Here is a 24,424-nt window from a genome sequence, read left to right as displayed (position 1 = left end):
ATATTTCCCATGAAAAGCCTGGCAAGCCTGGCTCTGACAGAACAGCCTGCTTTCCCCTACTTCTTTGGAATAAATAAAAGTGATTAACCTTCATTGGCAGTAATTTGTTCATCTTTTAGCCCTCGTTCACAGGAAGAAATTTCCATTTCAGTTCATATCTTTCACAACTATTGCCATTTCTTGATTACTCTATCAGGAAACCTGTTTCAGCACTGGATGAAATATTGTCTGTCCTAGAAGTACTGCATTTCTGCTTCACCTTTTCATTCTGTTTAATGTTTTCAGGAGATTGTGGAACGTAGTTGTATTTTAACAATCGTACTCTTACTCGAGTCTCATGCTTTTCTGATTTCAGTCTAATTGTTCCCCTCATTTCTACCCAAATAGCTTTTGCCTGATATGGGAAGAATAGTGGCTATTTAAGGAGTAAAGTAATCAAGCTTGATGCGACTGGATAGCATCTTTCAGCAGCTGCTGTTCACCCTAGGTTTGTTACAATAGAAGTTCAGCAAAAGCACTTTCTGTGTAGTGTCTTCTGTTTGTTTTATCATGAGTGCTTCTCATCAGAAACATTGATTGTCTGTAGCAGCTGGAGAAGTGACTTGGAGTTAGTGCATTGGGAGTGATACTGGAGCTGAGGTGAAGGAGGAATTCCCCCACAGTGAGACATGCTGAGAAGTCAGGATAGGGAGGAGAAGAGTGAGTGGGCAGGAGTGTCAGTGACAGAGAGCAGGAGCTATGACAGAACCTGTCTTGAGGGGGTGGATTTGGGAAACAAATAAGAAATTATGAATTGGATTCTAAGATAAGGAGGAGTGCCATTTGTCCAAGGCACTGCTGATACAGTGTGAGGTCAATGACTTCCAGATAGATAGTCACCCAGGAGGAATAAAGTCCAGGAAGGATATTTGTGGGGCAGAGAAGAAGGCAAAGGGCAACAAATGTAAACTTTCTGTTCTGCTCAAGTTTTCTGCACACCCCAAAGTTTAGTTATTGTCAAAAGTGACTGATTTTTTTTCTGTGCTCTCTCCTGTTCTTTTTCATCTTGTAAAAAAGTTTTTTTTTTTAAAAAAAGTGTTCTAAGCTTTGCATCTTACCTGCTGCCTAGCTTGCTAGTCTCTTCTTGGCATGCAACCTGATCACAGCATGAAATTCAAGGCTTAGAGAATTGCGTTTTGGGGATTAGTGCTCTGTGGTTTACCAAGGTTTATATTTCCCTAAGTTACAATCCCTGTAGAGTATTCCTGCATGGCTATAACTTTACTGCAGACAAAGAAGCTTTATTTCAGGGCTGCCTCTTATCAGTTGGTTTATCTTGTCAGATTTGAATGGGAGAAGAATAGTTTTGTGAAAACAATAGAAGGGGAAAGTTGATGTGTTCAGAGATCTAGAAAAAAACTATTTTGTTTTAAAATGGTTTTAACTTCTGAGATTCTTTTGTACAAGGAAAATAGCTGCTTCAATGCTAAATACAGTTCAGTAAGTAATGCTTTGATACTTCCTTTGTGCCACCCTACTTCCCATTTGTGGAGTTCTGGCAGCTTAGATCATCTTTCGAGGTTCCGTGAAGTTTATTTTTTTTCATCTACAAAATGCCTCTTTTATAATAGCATCATTTTGGGGAAGGAATTGTGTTTCACAGATTATACAGGATGGATTACATTGTTTCAAAATCTTTGTGAAGCGCAACTGTAAAACAAAGTTTACAGCGAGAGCTCTGGAATGGATTTGTCCTTCCATGCAGTGAGTTGCATCTTACCTTACTGGTAAGGCAAATAGAGGAGAACTGCATATCTTTTATTTTTTATTTCTCAGTAAAACATTTCATTTGAGTATGATAGAAGATAAATTGTCTCTGCAGCCATATCTGAGCAAGTAGCAAACGTGTTCTTGAAATGCAGCAGTGGGGAAAGATTTCTCATTGTGTAAGATCTTGATATTGAAGGTAATGCTATCATACTCTCCAGAGTGCTAAAAATACACAGCCTCCCAAAAAACACCCCAAACCCAAAGATAAGTTTAATTAGATGCTTTTGATAATAATTTTTTAAAGACATTGCACATTCAACTGAGAAATGTAAAGTTTGGGTATTAGTGTAAAAGTGACCGGCGAAAGTGATAAAAGTCTCAATTTCTACAAGTAAGGGCAAGTGACAAGTAAGTGCAAGGAATCATCCATGTTGCAAAATCTGTGAAGGGTATCTAAAATTTTTGTGCTTTAAGTGCATTACTTTCTTTTGCCACAATTTGTTATGGTCCTTTAAATCCCAGACTTTAGTCATGAAAAACTTGCTTTTAAGTCACATCATGGATGTTCTGAGCCCCAGCCTGCATCACAGATGTTGGCAGTGATACCATCACATCATCATGGAGAGATGCAATCTCTGTGTCTTTAAATGAATGTCTAATAAATACCAGAAGTTTTTCCTGCGTTCAATTTTAGATTGGAGAATTGCAAAGAAACAGTTATTCAAACTTTTAAAACAAGAGTAGCAGATAAAGGGAGGAAAGTTAGCAAAAATATGGTGAGGTTGCATGAAGCCAGAAGGAAAATTCTGAACCATTCTTTGATAAGAGAGGAATTCAATGGCTCTTTACCTGGGAAAAAATTAGAGAAGAGGGGAAACAATTAGGACTTTGTTGTCTAATGGAATACAGAATATTTGCTCAGGTTTTGTGATGTAAAATGTAGAAATTGATCTAGACAGATTGCTAAAAACTTGTGTTTATAATTTCACATTTTAAAAGTTCATCCTTTATTTTTGGCTTAAAAATGGCAGTGTATGTTTTAAATAAGTTTTGACTTTTCTCTTTAAGAAAAGAATGTACAAAATTATTGCAAGTTTCACAGTACTCCCCATGTGAAACTTGCAATAATTTTGTACATTCTTTTCTTAAAAAGGTCTGCAGTAATGATACACTTGAAGGTTAAATCGCTGTAATAATTATGTAATATGGCGAAACTTTGTGCAGTGTGCAAATGGGCTTTGCATTAACCTATTAGAGATTTGGAAGTGCCGCTCTTGCTGCTTCACAAAGCATTTTTGAAGGGGAGAGTTGCTTTTAGTGTTTGACTTCTTTTGAATTTTGTAGATACTGTCTATACTGATTTCATATTCGACTTTTAATCTATGTTATTTTTCTTTATTTTCCTTGTCTTCTGTATTACTTTGGAGTACTTCTGCACCTGCTTTTCTTTATGCTGTTAAACTCCATCCTTTCTTTTGCACTTTATTCAGTTTAACTATATCTAGACTAATTAGTCTTGGTTTCTGGCTGTTACATAGTGAGAGATGATCATAGTGTTACAAAATTCATTTTTTGAGATGTTTGCAAATAAGATCTGAATCTCCTTCTCTTGCAGTCTGCTTTGATAATTAAATGCTTTTGTGTATAAACTTTCTCCATTTTAGACGTTTTGGAGTTTTTCTAAACCTTTACAGAAAAATTCTGATTGCAGTGCTGTAAACATTAGCATATGCACTCCAGTTTATACACAGCTAAGGTCTCTTAGTTCAGGATAATATTTTCCTTCTGCATGAATGTTTGTAGTTTGGGGATTTATATTTATGAGAATATTTGTTATAGTAGAATGAGGGAAGAAGGAAACTACTTCTGCCACCTAATATATAAGAACTGTATGATATATTAAAGAAAAATACCTCCTTTCCCAAGTTTAATCAATGTCTTAATTTACTTTTAATTTTGTTTAATGATCTTGTGGTATGAGGAATTAGTGGCTTTGCAGATGAAAAATGTATGAGTAAAAAAAATGCATTCATCTTCTTAGTTATCATCTGTTCCATTGACAAAAGGCACAGATGTGAAATTTATCTCAAGAATTAGATTTATAATTATTACATCATTCTCAAATTGATAAGTCTTACTCTCTCTGGCATGTGATTTCAAGCTACTGTTCACATAACAGGAATAGTTTTAGTCATTGAATGGTGGTTGTAAACCTGAGACTGTGTTTTACACTATATTTATTTTTATATTTTATAAAAAGTGTATGGCAGAGAAATAAGCTTTAGTTGGAGAAGAATATTTTGTTAATAACTCTACAGGGAAATGCTGGTCATTGCACAGAACAGCAAACGTGCAAGCCTGAAAAGTATCCATGGTGTATTTTCTTTGAAAACTTCTGGTTTTGCCATTATCCATTATAATCATAGACTTCCTGGACATGCCTACAAAAACAACAATAGCTCTGATTTTTAATAGGAAACTGGGAAGTCAAGGAACTCAGTAGCAGAATCTCAAAACGCCCATATGTGGTACATGCTGTATTTCTGATGCTAATGTCTTCTTTCCTCTCTTTTTGCCCACAGCTGTAGAACAAGTAACAGGAAGAGTTTGATGGGCAGTAGCCAGTCTCCAGCTCTGCCTCGGCCTCATTCACCACTCTCAGCTCATACAGGTGATTTTATAATTATGCTACTACTGCTATTCTGTAATAGCAAAAAGTTGGATTTCATCCTGTCTGAATTTCTGTTTTATATTTAGATTCATAAATCGTATGTTATGATCAGTCCAAAAATATCATTTAACTATTTTTTATTTCTCCACCTGGCATTCTGGTAGATTTTCTCTCCCCCTCCTACCTTTGCTCTTCCTATAGCTTGTACCGCATAAGGTAGGTAGTGGAGTCTGTATTACATTCTGATCCTGGAACTTCTGCTCCCGAGGATTTATAGTGTCAGGCACTTTGGTGGTAGTTGCTGTACTTATTGTTGTATTTATTGTTGTAGTTCCTGTATTTATTGCTGTGCATGGCAATAAATTGATGATAATTTTGTTTTTCTTTTCAAACATCTGAAACACTTAAAGCTTGAATGAATGTCCATAAATAAATATTTAGTTTATAATAATTGCCTTAATTTTTTTAATTAACATTTTTAGCATATCACCTCATATTTACACAAATATTTATTGTCTTTTTATTTTTGAGGGTGCATTGGCAATAACCACAGGCCAGAGTGAAAGCACCACACTAATCCTTGTGTGATCAATGTCTGTGAATACTCTGGAGAACTTCTTGCAGGGAGATGCTAAACAAGAAGGTGCAGAGCTTCACATGAATTTTTGAAGTATATTAAGGCATCTCCAGTTTTCTTATGGAAGCAACATTGTTAGAGGAAACCTGGTGGTGATTTTTGCTCTTAGAAGCAGCTGCCACAAGTGGGAATCCAGGCAACATGAAAATTTGCAAAGAGTTCAAGGCAGTAGAGCATTTAAAACAACAAAGTAAAACATGGTGCAGACTGTTTTGAAACTGAAAAATTAAATTTTGAAATGCTTGGAATGCCATTCTGGGTCTCCCAAACACAGAAATTTCCATTTGGAGGAAGAGATTGTGGTCACCATAAAAGGTGTCCATGGTTGTGCTGTGCTGACTTGAGGAAAGCAGTAACGATGCTTGCTCTAGCATGTCTGCTGCTGTAAATGACTATACCATCTGTTTTGAAATGGAAACCTTGGGACAGTGATGCCTGATGAACTCTGAAGTATGGGCTGACCAGCGCATGTTACCTGGGATTTGGATATAGGTTGTGTATTTGATAAATGGTGTAAAGTTCCTGTCTGGCAGTGGACTCAGGCTTTCATCAAGTTGCTTCATCTTTTGAATTGATTTCTCAAGCAGCAAAAGAGAAATAATATTTCTGATGTCACAGCTATTGTCAAGTGGCTGAGAAGGTTGAAAACCAATTCTATAAGTAAAAAGATTAGGTGTAAGTGGTTTTTTCATAAACTCAGCAGTATGTACTGTTTATTCAAAAGCATATTACAGAAATCTGACAGCTTCTCCCGTTACACAGGATACAGTAGGTTCTCTTACTTGGCTATTTCCAAAGGCATGTGTGCTAGGCACTTGAGCAGCACTAGTAACCCTCATAGTAAGTCTCATCACATGTATGAGATTAATGTTTGCATGTGCATGTCCAGCTGTGTTATTAGCTTGTTTCTGTAAATGGGTAATTATAGTAAATATTCACACAACTATTGGATCTTAGCTCAGTTGGCTAGTGTGCCTAGACAAGTGTGTACATCAGATCCCTGTGACTGTCATCCTAATGCACACAAAGAAAAAAGATGGAAATTTAGTAAGCTAAGTACTTTCCTCTACACAGGCAGTAGGAGTTCAGTGTTTCAAGTGTTTAATGTCTGTAAATCTGTGAGAATGTCAGACTTGGGAGGCTGGATTTATAGTGATCCTATGATTTCTGTGTTGTCAGAGCTGCCAGGTGTTAAACTGCACTAGGTTCTGCACACTCACATTGCCTTCCTCCTCTCTGTTGTGGCATGTACTGAAGACCTATTTCCTAGCAAAGTGTGGTAGAGGGATGTGACAAGAGACCGGGTTTGTTCTTCTTGGCCCTCCTTGGCTGAGAGGATTTGCTCCAAGTCAGAGAGGCCTCCTTGACTCCAAGGAGAGAACCTGGTATATCTCCTGTCCAGCTATAGATGATTTTAGGGCCTTTTTTGAAGCTGAGATTCTCTTAGGAAAGTTCTTTAAATTGGAAGTTTTTACTTTACTTTACAGCCAGATCATCTGCCTGGAGCACATACCTCAAGCTTAAGTTTCAGAGAGACTGAAGATGATCCTCTAAAACCTTCAAATATTTCTTACTAACTTTTGCTTTTGGAAGGGGGAACAGTGGAAGAGGGAGAGGCAGACAAAAAAGTTCCCAGTCCTTGGGGAGCATGTAGCAAGCTGAATGTGCAGCAAAATGTCAGTGCTTGCATTTACTGAAAACAAACAGGTTTATTCATTAGTCTGTTCTTGGCTGAAGTGTGGTAATAACATGCATTTTTGACAAGTATGTTCTTTCGAGGTTGTGCAGAATTTGGAGGACATTGAAGAGCATGTGCTCTAGAGAATTTTTCCTTGTGTGTTTTTAGAGTTCTGTTTCATTCATCCAGTCTGCTTACATGAGTTCAGGCTGAGGATCAGGTTGCATGCTAACATCTGATTTAACTTCATGGGACCATTGCACAATTTCTTGTCACTGGGTTGTCAAAAGAAAATACTGATTCTTGCATCACTTGCCTTTTTTAAGGGACTCATTTTAACTGATGAGAAAGCCAGGAACTTTAGGCATTGAGGACTCTTAGTATCACCTATCCTAGAAATCGTTAGCTTCCTCACATTGCATGTTAGGCTTTTTCTTCTACTGGATCCCACTCCTGTACTCCCTACTCTCAGGTGCTCTATCCATCTCTGGGGAGAGCCTGCGTTTGCCCTTACTGAAAAGAGTTCCATTCATTGCTCTTATTTAAGTGGACTAGATTCTTAATGTTTTTACCATCTTAGTTGCCAGCTGGGATTAAAGCACAACAAAGGGATAAAGACCTGCAATAAAAGCTAAGTACCATGCAGCTGCTCACCTGCCCATCCCCCCTACAGCAGATAGAAAAATTAGAAAAAAAATTAAAAGTAAAATTTGTGAGTTGAGATTAGAACAGTTTAACAACTGAAACAAAACAAAAAAATACAATATTACTACTGAAGATAATAATAGCAACAATAACAATTGTAATGAAAAGGGGAGAGTGGTGTATCATACCCAAGAGAAGCAAGTGACCCACAATACAATTGCTTACGAGCTGCTGAGCAATGCCCGGCCCAGCCCCCAGCAGCAGCCAGCCCCTCCCGGCCAGCTGCCTGCAGTTTACATCCTGGACACGCTGCTCTGTGGTGTGGAACATCCCTTTGGCTCTTCGGGCCACCGTCCCGGCCGTGCTCCCTCTCAGAGCCCTGTGCACGTGGTCACTGGCAGGGATGGGACACTGAAGGGCCTTGGCTAAGGGTGAGCACTGCTCAGCAGCAGCTGAAGCGTCAGCGTGCTGCCTGTGGGATTTCTGGGCTGTTCAGATGGTCTGGGGAAAAGCCCAAAGATGGCCTTGGGCCCCCGGGTTCGAAAGGACGAGAGGAAGCTTCAGATTTGTTCTTGGTCTTGGTGTTTATTAATTGCTTATCTAAAAGATTTTCTCTTGGCCTGACAGAGTTCTGCTCAGCAGTCAGCCATGGGCACACACTGAAAGCCCCTGGGGCGGTCACCTATCTTTATACCCGGGGTTACGTATACCATATTTATCATTTTTCTCCAATACCCTCTACCCTTCTTAACCAGTGTTCCCCTAGTAAGGTCCAATCCCGGAGTGCCAACATCACCACAGAAGATGGAGGTCTAGAGGAAGAAGAAGAAGGAGAAGGGCACGCCCCAATTCCTCCATCTTACTTCTCTAGACCCCCCTGTACAGAAATCTTAAGCCCTGTATCTCACACTCCAATTAACTTGTCCCTTCACCATTCACCCCAGTGAAATCCTCCCGTCCTCATACTGATGTCATCTCCCATGTGGGATCAAAGTCCAGCCACCAGACATCTCTGGCAGCATTCCAGGACTCCCGAGCCCCCCAGGGGGGGTCTTGTTCACCCTGCACCCCAGTTCTGAGAGACTGAGATCCCACATCTCCCCCTTCTGTTTGCACCAAAAGACCCCCTTTTTTTTTTTTGCTTTTATGTGAAAACCCCCCAAAGTCCTTAGTTTCTTTTCATTTCTCTTCTGGGTCGTTTTTCGCAGCCCGAGTCTCGACTTCTGTCTGAGTACTCGTCTCTCTGCTTCTTGGATCAGCATTCTCGTGTTCTCGCGTTCGGAATGGTTTCACGTGCCGCGCTGACACCCACTTCAGACCTCGATCTGTGGAGATACAAGCGAAACCCTTTCCCCAAGTGATTAGTCTGAAAGGACCCTCTATTTGTCCGGTCTCTGGGTTCCTGATCAAAACTAAAGGATTTTCCCTTAGCTTTGCCTGTGTGTTGTTTAGAAAATGTCTCACGATCGGTGGATCAGGTTCCGAGGATGAGCTATTTAGGAAGTTCAGCACATACAATGCCTTATTTAATTTCATGTGAGGTGTTGCCTCTGGCTCACCCCTTCTCTGTCTGTCCAGAAGGGATTTTAGGGTGTGATGTGTTCTCTCAATGATTGCCTGACCTGTGGGTGAATGCGGAATACCAAACGTGTGTCTGACACCCCATCTTTTCAGGAATCTGTCAAGCACCCTGCCTGTGTATGTTGGACCATTATCTGTTTTTATCTCCTGAGGCACACCTAATGCTGCAAATGCCTGCAGAAAGTGTCGGCAAGCATGGTCTGCTGTTTCCCCAGCATGTGCTGAAGCAAAGACTGCACCTGAGAATGTATCTACAGAAACGTGAACATTTTTGAGCTTCCCAAAAGATGGGTATTTTGTGACATCAGCTTGCCACAACTGAAGACTTTGCAGCCCCCGCGGATTGATGGCCCCGGTAGAAGAAGGTGGCTGCACAAGCTGACAGTCTGGACAAGCACTAATGATCTCCCTCGCCTGACTCTTTGTGAGACGAAAGGACTCCATCAGTGCTTGCGCATTCTGATGAAAGAACGCATGACTTAACCTTGCCTGCTCAAAAATGTCCGGCAGCGTTTGCAAAATGGGCATTGTCAACCTGTCCGCCCGAGCATTCCCTTCCGCTAAAAACCCTGGAAGTGTTGTGTGCGCTCTAATGTGTGTGATAAAATACTCCCTTTCCCTGCTCTCTAGCAGTGTTTTCAAGCTTGTCAGGTATGAGTATAAAACCTCATTACTGACTTCTTTCAAGAGCGAACCCTCCAATCTCTTGACCACACCCGCAACATATGCGGAATCTGTCACCAGATTGAGAGGCTGTTTGAACAACTGAAATGCTCGGACAACGGCTGCCAACTCCACAATTTGTGGAGAGCCCTGAACCATCCTCACGTCTGATCCCCAATCCCCTGTCGTTGAGTCTCTCCACGTGATCACTGACTTGTGTGTCTTCCCCGAGCCATCCGTGAACACGGTGATCCCGTCCAAAGGTTCTTCACTTATCTGTGGTTTTGCTCTATAGCATATTTGCGATTGCAGTATTCTGTGTTGGGGAAAGTGGATTGTGCAAGCTCCTGGGAACGCTAACAATGCGATTAACAGGTCTTTCGATTGTTGCATTGCCCAATCGAAGTAGTCTCGTTTCAGAGGTAACCTGATGACTGAGAATTCTCTTCCTGCCATTGTCAGCAGCCTTGTTCTCGCCTTTATGATGATTTGTGCTGCCATCTCCAGATCTGTGAGAATCGTTTTCGCGGGCCTGTGCGGTAGGAAAATCCACTCTATGATTATCAAAGAGTCCTTTTGTGATTCATCCCATTGGAAGATCAAACCATGGAACTGCGTTTTCTTCCCCAGCACTGCCAACTGAAAAGGCAACGATGGAACAAATCGATGTGCCTGCCTTTTCTGTATCGCATCCGAGATTTTCTCCAACTCTTTTCTTGCTTCTGGTGTGAGTGTCCTGGGAGAACGAATGTCTGTGTCTCCTCTCAAGAGATCAAGCAGTGCTGGAATGTCACTATTTGTGATTCCCAAAACTGGTCTCATCCAGTTGATTTCTCCCAAAAGCTGTTGCAAATCATGCAAATTGTTGACCTTTGTGCTGATCTCCACCTTTTGAGGCTTTATTGTTTTCTCTGAGATTTTCCACCCTAGATATTTCCAAGGTGCAACCTCTTGAATCTTTGAAATGCTGATTTCCAGACCTGCCTTTTGCACCTCTGCGATCACACAGTCACGAGCTTCTTGCAGCTCCTGTCGTGTTGATGCTGCGATGAGCAAATCATCCATGTAATGAATGATCTTCGCCTTCGGAAATTTCTTTCGTGCTGGTGCCAAAGCTCGCGCCACGTACCATTGACAGATCGTCGGAGAATTTTTCAGGCCTTGTGGAAGGCAGACCCAATGGTACCGCTGCAGAGGCGTTTCCCTGTTGATACTCGGGACTGAAAAGGCAAATCTCGGAGCATCATCTGGATGGAGTGGGATACTGAAAAAGCAATCCTTGAGGTCAATGACCACAAGCTGCCAATCTCTGGGAATCATTGAGACAGATGGAAGTCCCAACTGAAGTGGCCCCATGTCTTCTATGACTTCGTTGATCTTCCTGAGGTCGTGTAACAACCTCCATTTGCCCGACAGCTTTTTCTTGATGACAAACACCGGAGAATTCCAAGGGCTGTCTGTTGGCTTGATGTGTCCCTTCTGCAATTGTTCTTGGACCAGGTCTTTCAAGGCACTCAATTTTTTCCGCTCAAGGGGCCACTGATCCACCCAAACTGGATCATCTGTTTTCCATGTCAGCTTCAGTGTGGCGAGTGCTGCAGTGACCCCTATTAAAAATCCATTTCGATCTTCGCGCCCCATTGTGCCAAAAGGTCCCGACCCCAGACTGTGATCGGCTTTTGAACGACAAAAGGACGAATGATCGCCGTCTTATCTCCTGGTCCCGTGACAACGACGGAATTCTCACTTTGCAGACACAGAGATGCTCCCCCGATGCCTGAGAGAGAGCCCAATGGCGCGACCAAGCTCCAATTGCGTGGCCAAAAGATGTACGATATTACTGTTACATCCGCCCCTGTGTCGAGCATACCTCTGATCGATATTGTTCTGTCCCCACATGTCAATTGGCACGTGAGCGTGGGTCGGTCTCGACCTATGTGCTTCACCCATGTTGTATGTACTTCAACATGCTCTTTCATAGGGAGACCTTCTTCGTCGAAGATTGACATGACCTCTCCAACTGCATGTGGTGGCAGTGCGAAGGCTCTCGCAACCACAGTATTTTCTGGCACAGTCAATGGTGGACGAAGCGCTCTTGCCAAAACTGTTAACTCTGTATTTTTGTCTGCTGAGACAACTGTTGGATAGACAATGAGCCCAAGAATACTGCACTTATCTTGCCCAACTATCAAAAAATCTTGTTTCTTGTATGAGTCCCCGCGGATACCTGTTGGTATCTCCGCATGACTTTCATCTAGAAAGCATACTAGTTTTGAAGCTGCCAATGCACACTGTGCCCCTGGTGGGAGGAGGTCTGGGTCACTGTGGAATCGACTGAGGGTTTTGCTGAGGGCATCTGCTTGTCGCTCACTGATGACTGCCCTGTCTGTTCTTGTGACACCGCCAGTATTTGTGTCGGAGCGCGCCGGGGATTTCCCGCGCTCAATTTCCCGTTTCCCGGATGCGGCAACGGATTTCCTTCCACATCTGTCCGGGAATAACATTCTTTCACGGAGTGTCTTCCTCTTCCGCACCGTGCGCAAATTGGTCTTTCCGCTCTCTGGACTGGCGTTGGTATATGTGTCCGTGGGCAATTCCTTTTCATGTGCCCAGATTCCCCACATCCGTAACACTGTCCTCCTTGGGGTCTGTTTCTTTTCTGCATTGCCGCAAGAACTTTGTTGATATTTTCGTCCTGTTGATGAAGTAATTTTTCGAACATCTTCTCCAATGTCTTGTCCTCTGATTGCCCTTCTGAGCGTCCCTTTAGCTGTTTCTCCCATTCCTCTTTTAGTTCATCCTTTACAATCGCTGCGACGTGCTGAGGCGTCCCCACCTTGCTGCATGCCTCCACCATCTCTGCCAAGGATGGCCGTCCTGGCATGGTGCTAATCACCCGTTGACAATCCGGGTTGGCATTGCCGAAAGCTAAATTCTCCAAGAGAGGCCTCTTCACTTCTTCTGTTGTCACCTGTCGATCCACGGCTTGCGTGAGTCGGTCGATGAATGACATGAATGGCTCTGTGGGACCTTGCCTGATGCAAGAGAACGGGACATCCGGAGCTCCTGTCGGCGTAATTTGCATGATTGCCAATCGCGCTGCTTCTTTGATGTCGCTTAACACTCTCCGTGGAAGCCGCGCTGCTTGTTCCCCTGGATTGTCATCTGGAGGATCCCCTGCTAATTGCCCTTCTGTGAGGTTCGCATTCGGCCCACCTTGGTATCTGTTCCGCAACTCAGCAAGATATTTTCTCCACCTTTTTTCCCAGACAAGACTCTGTGTGTCAGTGAGGATCATTGCCACAATACTTCGAATGTCATATGGTGTGAGATCATACATAGAGAATGTCCCTCTTAATAGCTGTTTGAAGTATTGTGAGTTCAGCCCAAAAGTCTGAGCTGCCTTCCCTAGGTCTTTGAGTGTCTCATGACCCATCCTTTCCCACCTTGGATTCTGTCCCTGGGCATCATATGTCACTGGCATTGTCAAATCCCCTGATCCCGGGAATAAATGCTTTTCCTTTTCCAATGCTTTTCTGATTTGCCTCCAATCCATTGTCTTCACCGGCTCTTGAAACCCCTCTTCATCAGATTCCATTGGGATTTGCATGAATAATGGTGTTGTAGATGTCATCGGTGATTCATAGTGTCTCATTTTTTGCCTTGAGGTTTTTGGCCTTGCTCCTAAATCCGAAAAGGAAACTCGAGGATCCTGTTGATATTTCTTCTTTACTGTATCGAATGAATGCAAGAAGCTTTTTGCTGCTTCTGCTGCTGATAGCATCCATGTTGGGACACCTTCCGATGCTGTGATCCTTATGACATCTTCCCCTTGTAGCTGTTCTTCATCTGAGCTTTCATCATCTTCATGAAATCCCGAAGTGGATGGATAATCCCTTTGTCGTGTTAACATTGTTTTCTTCGAGGTGCTTTTCTTTTTATATATTGTTGGAAAAAATTGCTGCATTGTTGCAGTCTCGCCACGAGATGGCGCTGTGGCTCCGCCGAGCCGACCCGGCATGTCGTGCACTTCTGCCCTCCTGCCACTAGGTGGCGCTGTCACCGGCCCCCCTGGCTCGGATGACGGTGCAATCTCGACTACCCTACTTCCTCTTCCGGCTCGGCGTCTCCCATGGAGGGAAGGAACTGAAACTCCGAGGCTCGAGACTAAAGGCACCAGATCTGGAGACGGTGTGGAGCCGCGGGACGTAGAATCCCTAACACGGCCCCTCCTCACCCGCGACGTCGCAGGGGACCGGGCTCGGGCCCGCCCGCGTCTTACTCTCTGCGCGTGCGTGCTCTCTGAGCTACTTCCGGTGTCCCCCAGGGTGACGTCATCATCGTCTCCCCCCTGTTTCACCTCCGAGGTTCCCGCCCCTCGGTCTGTCCCGGAATCCGACCCCTCCTCCTCTGACGTTGTGTTCGCCTCCCCCGCCGGCACCCCGGCTCTACCCGCGATTCGAGCTGATCGTCGCACCGGCTCTGACATCACACCCGCGCGCCTCCTGCGTCCCGCCGCGGCGGCCCTCCGGGGCTGCGCGTTTTCCCTCAGCCCGCCTTGCGCGCTCGCCGCCCCCGCGCTGGTATGTGAGTCTATCCCCCGGTTTTTGCGAGTTTCGCCCTCCGCGGGCGTGTCCTCATCCTCACCGGCGCTGCTCGCGCCCGCCGCCGCCGCCGCGTCGCCGCTTTCGCCGCGAGCAGGCCCCCCCCCCGATCCCTTATCTTCCTGCTCCCCCCCTTCTGCTCCTGACTCCTCCACACTCTCTGGAGTTTCAGGACGCCCTTGGGGTTTGTTGCATTTTTTGATCGGGGGTTTTAATATTTTTTCCTGCTCTCTTTTTTCGAGAGCCCTTTCCCCCTGGCCTTTCAAAGCCAGAGCAATTTTTTTCCCGGAGCTCTGCCGCTCCGCCCCCTCCTCTGAGGGTGCCGCAGCTTCTCGCTGCTTCTCCAGTTTTTTAGACTGGACTGCAATACCTTGTAACATGATTCTTGCCGGCGAGAGTAGCTTTAACGCTGTCTCATCTTTTTTTGTTGCTAAAATATATAAATGCCTATTAATCTCTTGCCAAAACCCGACTTCGAACAAAAGATATGTCTCTGCAAGTGGGTAATTGAGCCTTGCCCATAATAACAGCTGTTTTAATTCTTTCTTTGGGATCCCTTCTGTATATAATTCTGCTACACTTTGTAAGGTGGATAAGATTTCCCGTTGTTCTTGGGAGAGTGTTGCCCCCATAATATTATTTTGGCCTTCTTACCGAATCTGTCGCCAGCGTGGTCTGGAGGCCCTTGTTCTCCGTCCAGCAGATTACGAGGGATGGATCAGAGGCGCCTTTCTGGTCCCAGTCCAGGCCGCTCTGCTACGAGCTGTCTTCAGCAGAAGCTGAGAGATGGGATTTCTCAGTGACTGCTGATTTTTGCAGCTTCTCCCGGCCGGTTTTTTCTTTTTCTTCTTTCTTTCTTCAGGCTTCCCTCCTCTGGAGTTATCAGTGCTGTTCTCTTGGCTCTTCAGCTCTTCAGGGCTTTCCCCCCCCCCGAAAGGTTTGGTGGGAGATAGCCCGCACAGCGAACGCCAGTTGTGGGATTTCTGGGCTGTTCAGATGGTCTGGGGAAAAGCCCAAAGATGGCCTTGGGCCCCCGGGTTCGAAAGGACGAGAGGAAGCTTCAGATTTGTTCTTGGTCTTGGTGTTTATTAATTGCTTATCTAAAAGATTTTCTCTTGGCCTGACAGAGTTCTGCTCAGCAGTCAGCCATGGGCACACACTGAAAGCCCCTGGGGCGGTCACCTATCTTTATACCCGGGGTTACGTATACCATATTTATCATTTTTCTCCAATACCCTCTACCCTTCTTAACCAGTGTTCCCCTAGTAAGGTCCAATCCCGGAGTGCCAACATCACCACAGAAGATGGAGGTCTAGAGGAAGAAGAAGAAGGAGAAGGGCACGCCCCAATTCCTCCATCTTACTTCTCTAGACCCCCCTGTACAGAAATCTTAAGCCCTGTATCTCACACTCCAATTAACTTGTCCCTTCACCATTCACCCCAGTGAAATCCTCCCGTCCTCATACTGATGTCATCTCCCATGTGGGATCAAAGTCCAGCCACCAGACATCTCTGGCAGCATTCCAGGACTCCCGAGCCCCCCAGGGGGGGTCTTGTTCACCCTGCACCCCAGTTCTGAGAGACTGAGATCCCACAGCTGCCAGCGTTCGTCTCATGCTGGCTCCAAACACAGCACTGAACCAGTGACTAAGAAGAAAATTCTATCCCAGCTGAAATCAGCATGCCCTTTACTCTAGACTGTTCTAGTTGAGTGGAATCAAAATTGTCACACTCTTGAAAATCCACCTGGGATCAATTTCGTTTAGTTATCATCTTAATAGTCTTTAGTGTTATCCTTGGCTTTGGTGTAGTCCTAATGAGATGGTTGGCATTGCTTGGGAATTTGTTGTCCCAGAGGCATCTGAAGTGAGTCTTTTCATTCTTTGTGAGGACACCCTTGGATTCTCTAACAAGCTTTTCCTCATTGCTTGTTGAGAGCAAGCCAAATACATTCTCAGTTAATTCTGCATGGCATACTTGAGATTATTTTATTTGGACCACTAGTTTAGGCTATTTGGGTTTGTTTCCCCAAAGGCCTCCCATCTCTGAGGACAGAAAAGTGCTGTGCGTCCTCTGTGTCAAATGTAGCAAAGTGAGTGAAGGTGTGCTCTGGAATCTCAAGGTGGAGCTCTCTTAGAGTGCCCTGCATAACCACTCCTGCCAGTGCCTGTGACTTTGCTCAAGAACATTTTCATCTTTGGTATCTGCAGACCAATCGTTTAGAGGTCTGGCTGCACCTTTGGAAGCAATGTGCTATTACTTCAGATCTGCTGAAGAGCTCAGGTAGCTACTTTAGTCTAGTCATAAACTACTAGTCATAAAGTAGCTACTTTAGTTTAGTCATAAACTGGATTTGAACTAGATTGGATGTGAATAGGATTGCTCTGTTTTAGAGGACGAACATCTTGGATGTAAGCATAGTTCTTCAACTGCATTTTATACCTATGTTCTTCCTTATAGTCCTGTTTTTCATCCAGATACAGTCTGAACTGCTGTTCTATAGTTAAGATAGAAGTTCTTTGAGGAGGACCAATGGCCCAAGTTTAGGGTAATAATAATTGCCTCGTATGCGAAAGTCTAATATAGAGATCTCAGGCAAATTATCCCCCCACTCTCCCCCCACAGTTTTCATTGCTTACTCTGGAGATAATAGAAGATTTTTCCTACAAGGGAGTTTGTTGTTAATCTTTACAGATGCAAGCTGACTGGGACAAGCACTGAATACTTACATGGAGTTTTTTAACTATTAGCCTTGCTATCCCAGTCATACTCAGATTCATGTCAGATGGGAGGGAGAGACAAGTGAGACAGTCTTATGAAGTAGATTGTGCAGAGTGCAAGTACTGCATGAGTGGCACCTGTCAGGGAAGGGGCAGATTTGTTTGTAAGCAACAGTGACCATAAAAGCTTCTGGGATACACTGAGGTGTTATTAGAGCAGTAAGTAGTCCAAGGATTGGGAGCCCATGGGGTAAGGTCTGAGACTCAGGATGATAAATGAGATACGAAAAAGACAGTATGTACAGCAGATACTATATGTCTGTTAATGTATGTTAATTGCCAGTACAATGTATACAAATCAGTTTTTCTCTAGGCAGGACCTGTAACTGATTGCAGAGATAATTTCTGTCTGGAAAGTCAGACTTTAGTTTGCAACTGAAGCCTTTTGCCATGCCTTATGCATCCTGGTAAAGATCACACAGTATCAGCTTTCACTACATAAAGTGTTTCTATTTCTTGCAAAAATAGAAAGCATGCTAGGTAATACCTTTAGGCTCATTAGCAACTGCCTTAGGTTAGTGGGGAGGACATCCTTTGCCTTTAGTATTTAGGCTGAAAAGTGTTAAACCTGCTGAAAAGTACTTCTAAGTTTTCCATGAGCTGTTGAATACATAGAGAATTGTGGGAAGCTAAGAGTTGCAGCATAGCTTGGATGGTACCTGGTGCCTGTGTCATTAATGGGCTTTTCCAGCTGATTGTCTGATGCTGTGTTGGCAGGTCATCTGCACCACCCAGCCTGCAAAGTGAATGATTATAATCTCAGCAAGTCAGGGCATTCAGGTGTCCCCACCTCAGAAGTCACAGGAGCTTCTTCATGTGGTTGATACTAACCCCTAATGATTAATAGACACAGGTGGTGCTTCTTAATTGTATCTGCTGCAGGAGCAAGATTTAGCTGTTAGGAACAATGCTGTAAATTTTATTTGTCTGTATTTTAAGAATATTCCATGTGGTGCCACTGAGATGACTAGGACAAGAATTGTAAGATAAGTAGGAAATTGTTTAAGGGTATAAAGAGGCTTGTGCTAAATGAGGAATATTATAAAGTGTGAGTGGAGGTTATCAGTCGAGTCATCAGGTTTTGTTTTTGTGGCCAAACATTTTATTCTTATAAGTGGCAATGGCAAAAATTACTGTAGCTTACACAAATTTGGAAGACATCCAGTATGACATAACATTGGGGAACTGTTTTGAAGTGAGTGAATTACTTGAATAAAAAAGTATGATATTGCAATATGCAACATTTTATACTGGAGGACCTGTAACAGAAATATCTGTGGTAAACTGTGAACTCACCTATTATAGAGTTTAGTTTAGGATCTCACTGCATTTTCTGTATAACATGATGTTTGCAAGGACCAGTCTAGTGGAGCTTTGAAAATGAAATCTCAGAAGATGTATAAAGAAAATAATTTTCATTTAAATTTGGAAAATATTTCATGCCACTGTATAGTGTCCTGGTTAGATTTCATCTGGAATCCTGCATACGTTTATTGTCATACATGTTCAGGTGAGATCTTGTGGGGAGAAGGGCAGATGGGATAGAATGTGGGAGATTTCTGTATAAGACTGAAAGATATTGCTTGCTTTCCTTAGTAACGGAAGACTGGAAGATTATATTCTAATCTAAACCAGTCAGAATTGCCTTTCTCCCTCCTCTTCATAGAGTAGGAAGAGAAACACATGCTGGTCATATATACTGGAACATGAGGGATCTTAAAGAATTGTCCACCCAATTGTCCACTCCTAGAGAAATCTGACTTTCTCTAGGAGATTGGATAAATAGGTATAAGGCCCCAAACAGCTCACTCAATGAAGTTGTTAAATTACTTACGGTTGTTCATGTACCTCAGGTTGCATACACAGGGGAAATACTGACAAGATATTCTCAAGAGGTCAAACAACAAAAACAGCTTCACTGGCAACTTCAGAATATCAAAGAACTTGGGCAAAAGTTCTAGTGTAACATTCGGTCAGCATAGATAATTTCTCAAAGATTTGACTTGGCCCATTGAACTTAGCAAACACTAAATGGGATGGATTTTAAGTTACTCAGAAATTCTAAGAAGAGGTGATTAGAAGGAGAAGAACGGAAAGACAGAAAAGATACAGAAGTGCCCACATACAGTAACCAACCTGTGAGTTCCAGCACCGTTCATGGAGAACTTCCCCAAGGAGGTGAGATCTAGACAATGCCATGGCCTTGTGTTTGGCCTTAAATGCCCCTGCACTTCCTGGGCCCTTTCCCCTGGTGGGTTTTCCAGTCATTTGGCCACTCAGGAGCTGGGTTAGAGGCTCCAGAGGGCCATTGCCTCCACTGTGCCCGAGAGTGACATTGTTCTGTGATATAGGCTTTAGAGGGCTGGGGGTGTACAGGGCCAGGCACTGCCTTGTCAGACCAGGGTAAGGTCTGACCTGCCCTTTCCTTAGCACATATTTATCCCAAAATGTCTCGAGACATCAGTCTTTCACAGTGGGATTACATGATGCAATTCCGTAAAGCAAAATTAAAGTTCAAGAAGGTTTTAGCTCCTCTTGTAATCCTATTTCTAGGACTTTTCAGACTTTTAGGTCGACATTGGTAGAATGCTAGCTGTTAATAGTGTGGTCTCACTATGTCAGGGCTCACTGCTTGCATCAGATAATTCTGAGAGATGTACTTTAGTTAGCAACATGGAAGCATAGTAATCAGCAAAGCTGTTTGCACCATATATTTTAAGGGAAAGAAAGCTATGCTTGTAAATAAATAAGGCCCCATAGTGTGTTTTTGTGGTGAAGTATAGATATGCTAAAAGCTGGGATATAAAGCAGGGCTCTGAATGTCAGATTTTGAAAGAAAACTCGTGCAGTATATCAATTACTCTGACTGCTGTTATATGTAGAATTACAAAAACAGATTTGCTAAAACAAAACTTTATTTAGCATTTCTTTTGGGTGCAGTTAATGGTTATGGAAATTTCAAATCATCTTCTACTGGTTTAAGGACAGGAGAAGAAACTCTAAATAGTAAGTTACATGCAGATAGAAATTAAATCCTTAAAAAAAGCACTCTCAGTACTTAATTAATGGTTGGAACACGTAGAGCTTTCTTGTAGATGGATTTAAGGATCATACAGACTTTCCTTGCCATAGCTGAGGCAAGTTTTTTGCTGGTTTCAGGTATATTTAATCCAGATTTTTAAATAGCCTGAGCTCCTCACATGAAAATAATAGCCTGAGCTCCTCACTTTTTGGAAAGCACCTGCAGAAGTATTCAGAATGATTCCTCTAGTGTAGATTCTGCCCAGCTCTATGTATACTGACTAATGCTGTTTGTTATGGTAAGAAAGACAGACCTGTAACTGCAGGTGGATGATGTCTTGTGTATTACTCAGTTCACAGTCAGGACTCATCACCATGTGAACTGACACAGAGGAATGTACAACGCATCATTGTATTAATGGAGCACTGATGTACTGTGGTACATTTTAAAAAAATTCAAACTGGATTTGTCTTTGATCCATCAGGAATTTGGGATAACAATTATCATTAATCTGGTATTCCCTCCATACTAACAGAAAATCATTGCTTTTGAAACTCTTTGTTTTGTAGGTAGACAGCTATTAAAGGTACATTAATAATATGCAGCGACTGTAACATGCTTTTTAAAAAATATTTGAAGTATCTTCCCTCGGTGGCAAAGACACAGGATTTCTTGAAGCTACTTGCAAAACAAACACAGTTTAATTGTCTTGATACAGTTTTCTTAACAATAGGTACTTGCAAAATGAGCCACCCTGTGTATTGTTATGAAGCAGAGTATTGTTTTGTTACATTAATTGCCTATTCATTGTGTCTCCCAGAGGATGCTGGAGTTAATTGTCTAATGCCTGACCACCAGTCCAGTTTACTTTACTAAATCAAACACTTGCGCAGTAATCCCCTTCACATAGAGATACTGTAGGACTAAAGCATACAATGCAAGCAGATTTCAAAGAACAGTAGGCTTTGACTCATCAGCAAGCCCTGCACATATGGACAGAGAGGTAACTGGCACTAGATTTTATTTGAAAGTCTCCCAGGTGTTGACTTGCAGATGGGTGGGTGAATACCTTGATGGATGAAGGTCGCATGTGAGACTGCTTCCAGCCTGTCTTGCTCCTCTGGAATACTACACCTTATACCTGTAATAGCACTAGCTGTTTCTCCAGTCATTAGGGGTTTGTATTCTCATTCTTTGTTTCCAGGTTTGTCGGAGTTCTTACAATTTCTAGATAAACCTTCAGGATTTAGTATCCTGGTATTATGTGTACAGCATCACCAGTCTTGTTATTTTAGAAGCTGATTTGCTATTACAAGTAATGCTTCCAAGCTGGTTTTCCTAATAACAGGATCTGATGCTCTTCCTGAGTAAGACTTTGACTTCTTAAGGTTTTGTCTGTAAGGAAGTGGTCTGTGTTGATTCTAGCAACATAGTTTGCAGCATTGTGACTCCACAAATCCAAATCCACACCGATAGCTATAAAATTGCTACATTATTTAATCATATTTTTTTCTTCTTTATGAAGTTTTTGTGTGTATTTTAACCCATGGACAGTAAAGTATGTCCTTGATGTGTGTTAAAAGCTTGTTTATATCCATATATAACTTCAGCTAGCAAAACAAAAGGAATTGGTTTACAAAGCCCCATATTCTGATTTGTGAAACTGTTTCCTGTCAAAAGCTGTTTGTCTCACTATGTTAAGGCTAATTCTATGCTCTTCTGCCAGAGTACAAGGTAGCTTCTTTGTCTTTTTTACTTCTCTAAGCCACAACACACTCCAGATTACAGCTGATGTTTTTCTAGTGTGGCAGCTAATGTTTGTGACTGTTTTATCTGCACAGTGTTAAATTATTTTTTTTTTAGCTTATTTTTGTTAAATAATTTCTGGTCTCAGAAAAAGAAATCCAGTTAGCTGTTAAATTGAATGAACTGTTGCTCTCAGTAATTTGGTGTTTACAGTTGGTAGAAGGTAAGAGTAATTTTTTTAGTCCCCAACTAAAGATGGGAATTTATGGCTTCAGATTCCCTCTGCTCCAGTCCATTCAGGGAATGAAAATCCTTGCCACCTTGAAATTATTGAGGCCCTCAGCAGTGTCTGAAGGGTAATGAAGAAGCTGGGGTCTTGAGGGGATGCAGAGAATGTAGGAAGGCATAATTCTGCCATGATAGATTAATGGCTAAAAAAACCTTGTAGGTATTGGCCAGTGAGAGTGGAATCCATGTCTCATGAGGCTGTGGAAAGAGCAGCTGCAAAAGCTGCTCAGCATAGCTCAAAAAGCATCTTGCATCTGCTTCTAGACAAAATGGAGAGGGGGGTAGCGTGGGGATGTGTGTTGATCACTGTGTTTGCTACCTAATCACTCAAGGCTTATGCTTTCGCATATAGAATTAATGCAATCTGTTATGGATATCACTGTGATAAATGCAATGATGATTCAAACATTTGGATAGCAGTCAAGGCCACTTGAAGCCCTTTAAGGACTCAGTTTTTTATAATGGCCTTTTCACACATAGGTAGTGATTTTCCCCTCAGAAATTTCATATTGTTTCTAGCTGGCTATATAGGAGCTATTTTTTAATCAATTGCTTTTGTTTCAGTCTCATTTATGTCCAAAAATAAAATGCTACAACAAATGCATTACTTTTTTTCTATTTTCATGTGTTGCTGCTACAGTTATTTTAAAGAAAAGTTTAAGGAAAGATTGATTGTTAGATGTATGCCAGTACTACTTTATATTGGATCCTTTTGGCTTTTTTTGTTGTGTGGGGAGGGGAGGTTGGGGAGGGGTTGTTTGGGGTTTTTTTATTTGGGGTTTGTGGTTTTTTGTGTATGTTTAGAGGTATTTTGTAGGTTTCGGGGTTATTTTAGAGGCCATTTTTATTCCTTCTAAAGGAAGGAATACAGTTTCTCCTTTAACTATACAGGCAGAGGGGTAGAGCAGCTCTCAGCAGCTGCTGCCTTTCTGTACTCATGCTGGTCCGCAGGAGATCAGGTGTTCTAATAGAAAGGAGTAACAAACTCCAAAGTTGAAACCTGTTCACAAAATGCAGGTAAGGGTAAAAAAGTTCAGTTCAGTGTGTTGTCTGCTTGTTTGTTTTGGAGATTAAAAAAAATGAGCAATGAAAAAAAAATTGCAAGGAAGCCTGTGAAAATTCTGTAGAGACTTCAAATATAGGCTAAATCTTTTATAATGATTTTTCTATCTTTCATTGTTTTGTACGATATTTTAAAAAAACAATATTTTTTGTGGCATTAAAAACCTATTCTTCAAGCTAATGTACTGGTTTCTTTAAACAATTATCGAATTGTTTTGAGAATTTTCAAATTAAAAGGCTTAATGAACAGTTCTCGATGAATTACAAAATCCAGTCACTAAAACTCAGTATAAATGAAACACGAGTCAAAATAAGATTCTGTTTCAGAATTTATTTTCAGAGCGGCTGTGAAAGAAAAAATTCTGAAATTCATTTCGAACCCACTGGAAATGCATGCATTGATACGTCTGAATGTTTTTAGTGACTTCTCTTCACCCCACCCATCTAATAATAATTTTTTGTGTATCATCTCCAACAGGAAACAGTCCTCAAGATAGCCCTAGGAATTTCTCTCCCAGTGCCTCAGCCCACTTTTCTTTTGCACGAAGGTAAGAGGTTGTTCGTAGTATTCAACATACATTTTGCATAGAGGAAATGTATGCAGATACAAAAGGTGATTGCAAATACATCTGTCAGGTCTGTCACTTAGAATAATAAATATTAGCTCATTTTTGTAAACCGTTTTAAACCTCAGCGGCAACAAACTACTGAATGTGTGATGCAATGCGAGCATATCTTTTTAATTTTAAAAAATAGAATAATGATTTAATTGTAATAAATCTGATTCAGACATTGTCTTAGTACCATACCTTGAATACCTGTCATTGACCTGTTTCAATATCTGTACCAGTGTCTGTGAGACAATAAGCATTGTCACAGGAGTGTTGTGAGGCTTAATTAATGTTAGTAGAATTTTTGAAGGTTTAAAGTGAACTTGAAGTGATTTATGAAGTAAATCATTATTAAACGATCTATAACCAAAGTTGATAGCATGTCATGGGAGACTGCCTGTTTGTGCCAGTGTGGTTCCCCATCACGTAACACATTGTCACCCTACTGCAAATAATATTTTCATTAGCTCTTATGTCTGTGAAGGTAAGCAGAATTTATATGTTTAGTCAGGAGTATATATAAATATAAAAAATGAAATTGGGATGCTTAAGCAGTGTCGGGTGTCTAACTGATGGGTTTGCGTTGAGCTATAACTGCCTGTAAAGTTTTAGTCACTTTATTTTGGGAGATCAGTAAAGTAGCACACAAAAATTCTCAAAATTAATTGCAAGAAAATGGCTTAACTT

At 42.1% G+C, this 24,424-nt stretch overlaps 1 protein-coding gene across 3 annotated transcripts in view; it reads left to right on the top strand.

Annotated features, from left to right (window-relative positions):
• The window catches only part of MAST4 (microtubule associated serine/threonine kinase family member 4), a 284,359-nt gene that overhangs the window by 200,137 nt on the left and 59,798 nt on the right, over positions 1-24,424 (top strand). For all 3 annotated transcript variants that reach the window (XM_054281779.1, XM_054281790.1, XM_054281782.1), the window contains 2 exons: positions 4,332-4,420; positions 23,605-23,674. In XM_054281779.1, the coding sequence (XP_054137754.1) occupies positions 4,332-4,420; positions 23,605-23,674 (159 nt within the window). The remainder of the gene's footprint in view (positions 1-4,331; positions 4,421-23,604; positions 23,675-24,424) is intronic.

This window comes from Melozone crissalis, unplaced genomic scaffold (genome assembly GCF_028551555.1).
Source record: "Melozone crissalis strain CALT ecotype California unplaced genomic scaffold, PUWL_Pcris_2 ptg000005l_1, whole genome shotgun sequence".
Lineage (NCBI taxonomy): Eukaryota > Metazoa > Chordata > Aves > Passeriformes > Passerellidae > Melozone > Melozone crissalis.
This window is presented reverse-complemented; position numbering and strand designations above follow the sequence as displayed.